The sequence below is a fragment of the Rana temporaria genome, chromosome 3 (genome assembly GCF_905171775.1).
Source record: "Rana temporaria chromosome 3, aRanTem1.1, whole genome shotgun sequence".
In the NCBI taxonomy this organism is placed as follows: Eukaryota; Metazoa; Chordata; class Amphibia; order Anura; family Ranidae; genus Rana; species Rana temporaria.
The window spans coordinates 88,453,001-88,465,194 of NC_053491.1; the positions used below are offsets into that span (position 1 = coordinate 88,453,001).

The following is a 12,194-nucleotide window of genomic DNA, read 5'->3' on the forward strand; positions in this document are numbered from 1 at the left end:
AAATTGAGATAGTGTGAATAATATTTCCAGACAGATTTATGATCTACACACACATGTATACCAACCTTCGTGAAGACAAGCTGGGGGGAGGATAAAATGTCCAAGGGCCATCGTATTGCTGGCTTTAGATCTGGCGCTTGTTTTTAGGAAGCTGGCATGGAAGACAGTAGCCTTGTTTTCAACATAATCCAGACTGTTATATATTCTGAAATAAATATGTCCCACATATTAGCACCATATTGGCAAATTAAAGGAATATAGTAACTCATGTTATTGTACAAGCATCTGTAATGCCACGTACACACGGTCGGAATTTCCGACAAGAAAAGTTTGATGTGAGCTTTTGGTCGTAAATTTCCGACGGTGTGTAGGCCCCATCAGACTTTTTCTGACGGAATTTCCGACAGCAAAGATTTGACAGCTGGTTCTCAAATTTTCCCGACAGGAAAAGTTCTTATTGGAAATTCCGATCCTCTGTATGCAATTCCGACGCACACAAAAACACACACACAAAAACACGCAAACAATCAAGTCGACGCATGCTCAGGATCATTGAACTTAATGTTTCTCGGCTCGTCGTAGTGTTGTACGTCACTGCGTTCTTGACGGTCGGAATTTTGTGTGACCGTGTGTATGCAACACAAGTTTGAGACAAAATTCTGTCAGAAAAAAATCCACGGTTTTCTTGTTGGAATTTCCGATTGTGTGTATGCAGCATAACAGTACTTACCACAGTAAGGGTTAGCAATACACAGACAGATCACATAAGCAGTGAGAGGCTCTGTAAGATGCCTGCTAGACCTGAAGTCAAAAACTGAAACTAGGTAATCTGATTCCCTTTGTGTCTGCCATTAGAAAAATTGTTGCTCTCTCCCCCAAGGCCCATTTCACATGGGACTGACTCCACCGGGAGTTTGCCTGCTCAGCAGGGAATCTGTTTTTCCTCCCTTTTTTGTTTTGTTCCAATACACACAAAGGGAATAAACATGTGTATAGCAAAACATGTGTTCCTGCAATACTTTTCTGTGAGAAATACTTAATTTTCTGGAAAAATTCCTGGGGTGCCATCAATTTTGAGCATGACTGTATATTGACTGTATATTCACCAAGATCACTGATCACTTTGATGGGACATTTTGTTTTTGTTACCTTATATGCATTAGCACTTAGGCTATTATAGCCCTTACTTTATTTTATTATTTAAATCTGTGCTTATCACTTTTTATGTCTATTCAAATGGCGCCACCGTTTGGGCTGCTTTCGCTGATCCTCGTGTTAGTAAAAGTTTGATGTGAGATGAATCGCGTGATGATTCAGCCTCATGCTTTTCAGTCCATTACAGCGTGATGAATGTGCTATCTTCATTCTGAACGCTAGTTTTACCAGAACGAGCGCTCCCGTCTCATACTTGATTCTGAGCATGCACGGTTTTTTTTCCTCGGAAAAGCATACACACGACTGGTTTTCCCGACATGTTCTCTTTTTTTTTCCCCACAGTTTTCCTGTCGGGAAAACTTCGATGAAGCATACACATGGCTGGGATTCCCAGCCAAAAGCTCTCATGGCAGTTTTCCTGCTGGGAAAACCGGTCGCGTGTACGTGGCATAACAGGTTTCTTCTAAGATTGCCCTGTATTTGGCTCCATCCTTCTTCCCATCAACTCTGACCAGCTTTCCTGTCTCTGCTGAAGAAAAGCATCTCCACAACATCATGCTGCCACCACCATGGTGTTTCCAGGGTAATGTACAGGGTTAGTTTTCCACTACACATAGCGTTTTTCTTTTAGGTCAAAAAGTTACATTTTAGTCTGACAGACCAGAGCACCTTCTTCCACATGTTTGCTGTGTTCCCCACATGGCTTCTCGCAAACTGCAAACAGGATTCTTATAGCTTTCTTTCAACAATGGCTTTGTTCTTGCCACTCTGCCATAAAGGCCAGATTTGTGGAGTGCATGAGTAATAGTTGTCCTGTGGACAGATTCTTCCACCTGAGCTGTGGATCTCTGCAGCTCCTCCAGAGTTACCATGGGCCTCTTGGCTGCTTCTCTGATTAATGCTCTCCTTGCCTGACCTGTCAGTTTAGGTGGATGGCCATGTCCTGGTAGGTTTGCAGTTGTGCCATACTCTTTCCATTTTCGGATGATGGATTGAACACTGCTCTGTGAGATTTTCAAAGCTTGGGATATTTTTATAACATATCCCTGCTTTAAACTTCTCCACAAAAAAAAAAAAATGCCTTTTTTTCCAGGGGGAACTTGTGGGGAACTTCAGGGGGAACTTGTGGGGAACTTGTGGTGAGCAGGCACCCTTTGGTGCCTGCTCACCACAATCACTTTTAAACACAGAAGTCTGTTTTTTGTGTTTACAAGTGACAGCTTTGTAACCCCCTGAACTCTGCACTCTGTATGTAATGCAATCCTGGTATTTAATGCCACTTTAAGACCCTTCTACTGTTTGTGAAATCTGAACGGCTCGTGGTTGAGTTCCTGCACCTATTTTCTGAGAAAAAAAATTCTGGTTACACTAGATTTTAATTTAGAGGTATCAGAGTAAAGGGGCTGAATACAAATGCATTCCACACTTTTCCGGTATTTATTTGTAAAAAAATTATAATTTTCCTTCCACTTAACAGTTATGTGCCACTTTGTGTTGGTCTATTACATACAATCCCAATAAAATACATTGACATGTGACCAGCAGCAGAGGACCAGAAGCTCTTCCTGCATATGTTTCCTTGCAGACAGGCTGGATAAGAGCTGGGTCATGTGACAGCTGTAAATCAAATAGGAAAAGGGGTACTTAGATTTGTCTTAATTAAATTAATTACAGGGTCATCATCTTTATACAGAAAGATCTCTGGGCGATCTAATGGATTCTGGGGCAGGTCTACCAAGAAAATACAGCAGGTATCAGCATTCTAAATTAATGAAAGATTCCCTCTCCAGGGCCGTCTTTAAGGAAGGGCAAACGGGGAAGCTGCCCTGGGCCCCATCATTGTTGTGGGGCCCAAAGCAGCTGCCTCATACTTGCCAACTATCCCAGTTTAAATTCTCTTGTCCCTTGAAGTTTTAGTCCTGTTCTGTGTCCTGATATCTCAGTGTGAAGTGCTGCTACTAATGCTGCCCAGTTGTGCCCTATTGTTGTGTACAGATGACTCACCTACAGACCTTGTGTTTACATGTAAATAACCGTCATTCATATGTAAATAACGGGAGCATTCAAGTGTAAAATAGCGGCAGCATTCATATGTAAATAAAGGTGGCATTCATATGTATATCACGCCCCTCGGCAGTGAAGAGATGATGTGCTGTAGCCTCTAGCAACCAACCAGTGAGCAGTATTACTGTACAGTAATCTCTAGCGACCTATCTACAAGAAGAAATCATGTGCTGTAACCTCTAGCAACTAATCAGTGAGCCATAATGTGTGCTGTAACCTCTAGCAACCAGTCAGTAAGTGGTAATGATATGCTGTAACCTCTGGCAACCAATCACAATCACTGCCTGATCTGATACAGGAAACTGATTTTAAGTCTAGCTGATATTTATAGTATGTATTTTGCCCAGGGTCCAATCAACATTAAAGACGGCCCTGGTCCTCTTACTCAAACTTGTTGGATAATCATCTGCCCATCTACTGCCAACTTTGATTAACAGGATCATTTTCAAATTGTATTGGTTAACAGCCAAAAATGCACTTATGGTATGCAGGGACATTTGAAATTTTGCATTGGAGATTTGGTTTCTAGGTATATTCACTTAACTAACATTAACTAATGTAACTAACACTTAACTAACATAGTGGCTGCTCTACAGTATACAACAACATTTTAGAGCCGATATAAGGTTAGGATTGACCATCACCACCCATACAACTTTTTGGCTGTTTTGTTTTTGACTATAGAGAATGGTACTTTGGCACCATCTAATGGTTACATTTGTTGTTACGCACACATTAGGCAATGTTCCCATTCTATCCAAAGCAGAATCTTTTTTTTGTTTTCCTTTCAAAAAAGTGTAGGAAAGACATTTACTTATCTCTATTCAATCTGCAGACTGATAAAACCAAAAATAATGACCATCAAGCAGACAAATTGTTTAATTGTTTTGTTCAAAAAAGTTTTTTTTATTTTTATACAAGACTGGACGCCTTAGATATCATGCTTGAATCATATGCTGGACAGTGGGGAAAGTTTGGGACTTTATATGAGGCCGTATGGTAGTGGGCCACCCCTCTTATGCAATACAAGAGGAGGGGGAAAGGTGGGACTTTGTATGAGGTGTGTAACCAATGTTAAGTATAGTACATATATAAGTATATATCCGCATATAACAAAAAATCAGTGCATAAAAACAAATGTTTATTTGTATAATACATTTCAGACAAAAATAGTACAGATTGAAAGCATAGGTCAGATAAATGCATACAACAGAATTACATTAGTAGTAGTTATAGTAGTATATTGGTAGACACTATTAGGGAGAAGGAAAAAAACATAATGAATATGACTGATAAACATATTATAAATGGTGACCAATGATAGATAATGGTTGAATAAGTTCATGATAAAAACAATAAAGATTGCATCCTATTTCTCTACGTGTTTCATTAAATATTCACTTCCTCAGGAGCGGGTGCAATCCATGTATCTATAGAAAATATATGTATATGTATGAACAGCAAATAAATCTAGATGATCAACTTGTGACATAGACCCAGGGCTGCTGATAGGCCAGTAAAACTGGCCCTGTTGTACTGGGCCCAGGCCGGCAGGGGGGCCCGCGCAATCTGAACAGCATCGAAATAACGCATGTGCTGCCTGCAGAGACAGTGCTACCCATGCCACCCATGCCATAATGTGCTGCAGACAGTGCCACCCATGCTGCCAATGCCATGACACATGTACTGCAGACAGTGCCACCCATGCTGCCAATGCCCTAACACATGTGCTGCCGGCACAGACAGTGTCACCCATGCTGCCAATGGGGCCAGGTGTAGGGCCCCATGTACTGGGCCCCATGATTTCTATCAGCGGTCCTGCATAGACCACCAGGGGTCTGCTTGGAGCGTCTTTTGCTGTTTATACATGAACATATATTTTTATAGATACATGGATTGCACCCACTCCTGAGGAAGTAAATATTTCACGAAACGCGAACAGCAATAAGATGCAATCTTTATCATGAACCTTTTCAACTATTATCTATCATTGGTCACCATTTTTAACATGTTTATCAGTCATCTTCATTATGTTTTTTTCTTTCCCCTAACAGTATCTACCAATATATTACTATGGTTCTAATGTAATACTGTTGTATGCATTTTTTTCTGACCTATGCCTTCAATCTGTACTATTTTTGTCTGGAAAGTATTATACAAATAAACATTTGTTTTTATGTACTACTTTCTTGTTGTATATATCCTTATATATGTACTATACTTACCATTGGTTACACACCTCATACAAAGTCCCACCTTTTCCAAGTCTTCTTGTATCGAATCTTACGCCCTGCAAATTTTTTCTCTTTCAAAACTGATTTTCAACTAAGTATTTAAAAGACATAGTTCACCTTTACCAAAAAACTGACTATGCAGATAAAGGACATCTGTGGATGAAAACAAACTGTGGAGCTTTTACTAAAGTTGAATAATGCCCTTGCTATATGTGTATGAAGCCTGACCGTAAAACGCCTAGGACATTGCTAAGAGATGCCTAGTAGCTGTGTGCTCACTGCTCAGCGTTTTAAAGTTTGTTTCTGTGATAGTTAAGGTATACAGTAACAGCTAGGCATGTCTTTGCAATGCCTTAAGACCCCTTTCACACTGGGTCGCTTTGCAGGCATCATAACGCTAAAAATAGCGCCTGCAAAGCGACCTGAAATGGCCGCTGCTGTCTCTCCAGTGTGAAAGCCCCAAGGGCTTTTACACTGGAGCGGTGCGCTAGCAGGACAGTAAAAAAAAGTCCTTTCTTTGGAGCGGTGTACATACCGCTCCTGTCCATTGAAATCAATGGGCACCGCGACTATACCGCCGGCAAAGCACCTCTGCAGAGACACTTTGCAGTGGTTTTAACCCTTTCTCAGCCGCTAGCGGGGGGGTTAAAAGCACCCCGCTAGCGGCCGAATAGAGCCACAAAATTGGCAGTAAAGCGCCTCTAAAAATAGCGCTTTACCACCAACGCCGCCCCCGCCCCAGTGTGAAAGGGGCCTAAGAGTTTTCCATTCAGGCTTTAGGAAATATGTAAATGGCCTACACCTATAGCAAGTGCATTATTCAACTTTTATCAAAACTGCACAATTTGTTTTTATCTACTGTAATCCCTTATCGGCATAGGCAGCTTTTTTTTTGGTAAAGATGAATTAACCTTTTAGTTGGAAAAACCCTTTAGATTGTTCCTGGCAGAAAACCAATTAGAATTCAGACCAGTCAGTCTCATTCTTGTAGTTTCATTGTTTGAGTAAAAGATTTATAAGTGACCTATCATTTATTGCTACATGTATGGCCAACTTAAAAATCTAGGATACATTACCTTGTTCTCAGATGTACTCGCTGACAAGTTATTAAAAGGCTACAATCATACGGTTGCACAGGGTCAACTAGGACCAGCCGCTGGAGATAATCAGTTCTTGACAGTTTGCATGCACACACTATGGCCTGGATTCAGAAAGAATGGCCTAACTTTCGGCGGGCGTAGCGCATCTCATATACGCTACGCCGCCGTAACTTAGAGAGGCAAGTACCGTACCGTATTCAGAAAGAACTTGCGCCCTAAGTTACGGCGGCGTAGCGTAAATGGGCCGGCATAAGCCCGCCTAATTCAAATTATCAAGGCAGTGGGCGTGTTGTATTACAATGAGCCGTGACCCCATGCAAATTAGGGGCCGAACGAAAAGGCGCATGCGCGCGCATGCTCAGGATCACGTCGCAAATACTCCCTAAGATACGTCGGCTCAATGCTTTGTCGACGTGAACGTAACCTACGCCCATCCCCATTCACGTACGACTTACACAAAAAAACGTAAAATACGCCGCTGTTCCGACGTCCATACGTTAACATGACTTACCCCTGTTTTATGAGGGCTAAAGTTACGCCGGTCATACACCTTATGTAAACAGCGTATAGTAATGCGCCAGGCGCAAGTACGTTTGTGAATCAGCGTATCTAGGATTGATTTACTAAAATAGGAGAGCGCAAATCGGGTGCAGCTGTGCATTGTAGCCTATCAGCTTGTCAGCTTTGACAAAAAAAAAACTGGAAGCTGATTGGTTTCTTTGCAGAGCTGCACCAGATTTTATACTCTCCAGTTTTAGGGCTCTTTCACACGGAGCAGATCCGTATTGATCCGCTCCGTTAACCCGTTTGGCTCAGCGGGGATTCCTCCGTTAATCCCCGCTGAGCTGTCGGCGGACAGGGCGGTCCCCGCACACAGTGTAGAGACCGCCCTGTCTCTCCTCCGCTCTCTCCGCTATGGGGAATCGGATGAATACGGACCGTGTGTCCGTATGCATCCGATCCGTTCCGCCAGACGGAAGAAAAATAGGGTTTTCTTCTGTCCGCAAAAGCGGATCTTTGCGGACGCGGATGGTTGCGGACACTAGCGGATGCATCATCCGCTAACGTCTGCAATCCCATAGGGATACATTACAAGTCGTAAACGGACTTGTAATAAACGGACCGTTTGTCCGTGCGTGTGAAAGGGCCCTTAGTAAATCAACCCCATTGTGTGTGAACAGCAGCATCTGTCAGGTTTATACTTTGTTAAAAATCAATGGTCAGCCTCCCCGCTGTACAGAGGTAATCTTTTATTTGAGCGATTATATGCCAGTAGAGCCTCCGACCGACCCTGGAGATGACAACTGCATTCAGGGTCGGTGTTTCTGCCGAGTTCTGGCCACTAAGGATAAGCTTAGGTGTGTTCTCAAACCGCACGTGCAGAGCCCGCCGGGAAGTTGGCACTGAGGAGCGCTAATCACAAGCAGTGAGACATTTCCGATGCGCGGCTGCAGAGATCAGGAAATGTCTCACTGCCTGTGGTTAGCGATCCTGACGGTTTGCGAACATGCCTGAGCTCATTCTTATTGGCCACACATAAAGTGGCCATAGCTTATTGTCCAGTTTGTATGCGTTGCAGCGTCCAGAAGTTGCATGTAGTAGCCTCTGAATGCAGTAAACTATGTGCCACTGGCCACCTGTGTAAAGTTAACCAGACCTGATGCTTCCATAGAAGGCTGAGGGCTTGACCAGATATTGTATCGTTCATAAAATCCCTTTAAATACCTTTTCACTTTTGGTTGTTCATACCTCTGGGTATCATGGTGGGCTGCATCACTGCTGAAGAGGTAATTAGCATGGTGATGAGTTGTAGTAACACCGCCTTCAGATTCTGTAATGTAAACCACAATGCATTAACTGAATTTATATGTACAGTATGTGTATAGGCTCAGATTTACCGTTCCGGCCTATGTCTAGGGAAGGAAGCAATAGCTGGGGTCAGGCTGTCATGTGGTTGAACAGATCTGTACATCTGTGCGGAGGGCGGTTTTTATCTGCCTGGTAGCACAGGCGGACTATGCATCCACATACTACCAGCCTTGTTTAAGCCTAGGTTCACAGTGGAGCGATTTGTCATGCGATTTGAGAGATTTCAAATCGCATAACAAGTCGCAGCCTATTGGCGGCAATGGCACTGTTCCAATCGGTGCAACACCGATATGCAAAAGTAGTTCCTGCACTACTTGTGCTGATTTAAGGTGCAATTTCAATAGACATCTGTGTATGAAGCCACACAGATGTCTATCAAGTAGCACCTTCAAGTGAAGTAGCTCGATTTCAAAGTAGCATCAATGTGAACCAGGGGTAAGGCTGGGTTCATACTTATGCAAATTGGATGCGGTTTTTCCTTATCCAATTCGCATGACAAGAGACTGTGATCGGCTCTCAATGAATCCGGTTCACACAGCTTCGGGGCGGCTACGGTCCACACTAGAAAGGGTTTCTGTGCACCTTTGGCTCTGTTTCAGGTCCGAATTCAGGCAAAAATTCTGACATGATTCGCACCTAAAACAGAGAATAGGGATGCACCGGAACCCTGCTGCGAGCCGCGGCCGCAACTAGTGTGAACCCGGCCTAAATCAGTGACAGGCTGATGGCAGCACAGATCTTCATGCATATGCCTGAATTTACATCCATACATAAGTGACTGATGCACAACTCTGAACACAGACAGGCTGCAGCCAAGGAAAGTTGCACTGCTTGTCCCTAGCCTCAGATAATCCATACCTCCCAACTTTTTGAGATGGCAATGAGGGACACCTATCAACAAAAGTATGCAGGCATAGGACACACACCCCTGCCATGCCCCCTTAACCACCTGAGGCCCGCGCTATAGCCAAATGACGGCTACAGCGTGGACCTGAAAATCCAACTGGACGTCAATTGACGTCCGCCCCTTTTGGCGTTCCCGGCGCACGCCCCCGAGCGCGCAGCGGGGAAACTCTGTGTTGGCCGTGTCCCTTGGACACAGTCAATCACAGATCGCGGTGAACAGCCAATCAGAGTGGCCGTTTGGTATGCGATCTGTGCGGCCAATGAGAGATGATCTCAAATGTAAACATTTGAGATCATCTCTCATTGCGGCTCACACAGAGACAGCGTCCTGTCTCTGGAGAGGAGACCGATCTGTGTCTCTTGTACATAGGGACACAGATCGGTCACCTCCCCCAGTCACCTCCCTCCACCTACAGTTAGAACACTATACAGGGAACATATTTAACCCCTTCCTCACCCCCTAGTGTTAACCCCTTCAATGCCAGTCACATTTATACAGTAATTAGTGCATATTTATAGCACTGATCGCAGTATAAATGTGAATGGCGCCAAAAATGTGTCCGATGTGTCCGCCATAATGTCGCCGTCCCAATAAAAATCGCAGATCGCCACCATTACTAGTAAAAAAAAAAATAAAAAAATAAAAAAACAATTCTGTCCCCTATTTTGTAGGCGCTATAACTTTCGCTTATTGCGATTTTTTTTTTTTTTTTACCAAAAATATGTAGAATACGTATCGGCCTAAACTGAGAATTTTTTTTTATTTTTTTTTAAATTGGGCTATTTATTATAGCAACAAGTAAAAAATATTGTATTTTTTTTCAAAATTGTCGCTCTTTTTTGTTTATAGCGCAAAAAATAAAAACCGCACAGGCGATAAAATACCACCAAAAGAAAGCTCTACTTGTGGGGAAAAAAGGACATCAATTTTGTTTGGGAGCCACGTCGCACAACCGCGCAATTGTCAGTTAAAGCGACGCAGTGCCGGAAGATGAAATTTCACCTGGGCAGGAGGGGGGTATATGTGCCCAGTAAGCAAGTGGTTAAAGGAGAATTGTACAAAAAAAAATATTTGGCAGGTGGTGAGGAGGCATTGCATCAGCTCCCAACGGACCGCACCACCTGTTTTAACCCCTTAAATGCCTGACTACCGTGCCGCAACTGTGTGCATTTTGTGCTGATACAGGCTGGTTGCTGTGAGACCCCATTCACTTAAATAGGCCATGTTCAGTGGGATAGTAGTGCTCACTGAATGTGATAGGGGGTACAATTCCTGCTCTAGTGTATGCCCACCAGCCCTTCCATCTAAAGGGGAAGTGATTGAGGGACGGTAAAAATGTGGCTCAACTGCATGGTGTAACTGCACCCCAGCTGCTAGTGTAAAAGAGTCTTATTTCTCTCTGCATTCGAGTGATCTGCATTCGAATCACTCTTCAAAGAGCATTTGACAGGCAGTGACCAAGCGTTGTATCGCCTCCTTACTGCCTGCTTTAGCCCCTTGATCCCCACACATGCATTGAAAGCAAAAAGGGGGTATCATTTCTGTAGCAGCCACTACATGTGTACACCTCCAGCTGCTGCCTCTGCAGCTAAAGGGGATAGTGGTTGAGAGGCGGTAAAAGCAGGGATTTACTGCCCCCCCTACCATACGTGTGAATGAGTCTTTGGGGAAAAAACCTGAAGCAAGCAGAACTATGGATTGGAGCTCAGGCAGACTACAGTCCAGTAGCTCTAAATTTAGACAAGACACCATTGCTTGGGGCAGGATCCCTACATTTGAAAAACAAGCTCTCCTACTAAACAGATAGAAAGTACTGTAAGGGCTCATTCATCCTAGCAGTTGAGGGACAGTAAAACCCTGCAGTTCAGCTGAGTTTTTACTGCTCCCCGTTAGCTGTAGAGGAAGCGCCTGGGGGTATACAGATGCTGTGGCTGCGATATTTTGCTTCATGATTACAGCAGCAATTATACCTCCTGATGCTTTTGGTGGGCACAGCACCTGCCAAGTGTGACCCATTCAAGGGAAATGGGGCCGTTGCAAGCCCCGGACAACTGCATGTGGTTTGTGGACCACTTCGGGGTTCAAGAGGTAAAAGCAAGCAGTGAGGAGGCAATACAATGCTTCCTCACCGCCTGATAAATGATCTCTGATGAGCGATCCGAACAAGGGTTGCTTTTCAGGGACTGAAGCTATTGTGAAGCCCTAATGCTGTAGTGTAAACAATGAGTGGTAGTAGAGAACATCCATGGGTTCATCTGTCAGTGAGCTGACTTTAGGAAGGAATCTGGTTGCAATGGTGACTGAACTTTGACCTTCATCTCTGCCCTTAGCACTCTCTCATTGAATAAGTTGTTATAATTCCGGCCTAGTTAAGCAGAATTACCTACTTCTAAAACGTGTTTGTGTATAAACAATAACAGCGTATAGGTAAATGTGAGACACATTCATGTAAGCAGAGGTCCTCCGTATTTACAGAGGTCCTCCATATTTACAGAGGTCAGTATGCCATTTTAGCACTGTACAATAACACGATCTAAAGTAAGAGAAAGATTTTCTAACCCCAAATCTGGATCAGGCTGCTGTCTACACTCTGAGAGAACCAGGCCTTCATCCCCCTGAACATGTCAGCAAGCCGTCCGAGGCAGAGGATGTCAGTCATGTGACCTATGTGCTGAGGAGGCTGACACAATATGGGAGGCTGCTGGACACAAGTATACAATGCTTAAAGAGGGCCTGTCCTGAATAAAAAAGTGTACTGTGCCATTGCTGCTTTTTTATTTCACCACAAAATTATAGATGTCACCAACACCTCTCAACATTCTGAGATGGGAAAGAGGGACACAAAGTGGAGTTCTGCTGAAAAAA

The 12,194-nt window shown here is 43.7% G+C and overlaps 1 protein-coding gene across 1 annotated transcript in view; it reads right to left on the minus strand.

Moving 5' to 3' along the window:
- The window catches only part of TERB2 (telomere repeat binding bouquet formation protein 2), a 35,799-nt gene extending 23,828 nt beyond the window's left edge, over positions 1-11,971 (minus strand). The window contains exons 1-3 of the mRNA XM_040342892.1: positions 11,889-11,971; positions 8,303-8,384; positions 66-205 (exon numbers count right to left, since the gene is read on the minus strand). Of these exons, the coding sequence (XP_040198826.1) occupies positions 66-205; positions 8,303-8,384; positions 11,889-11,952 (286 nt within the window). The 5' untranslated portion in view covers positions 11,953-11,971. The remainder of the gene's footprint in view (positions 1-65; positions 206-8,302; positions 8,385-11,888) is intronic.
- Positions 11,972-12,194: the final 223 nt, after the last annotated feature.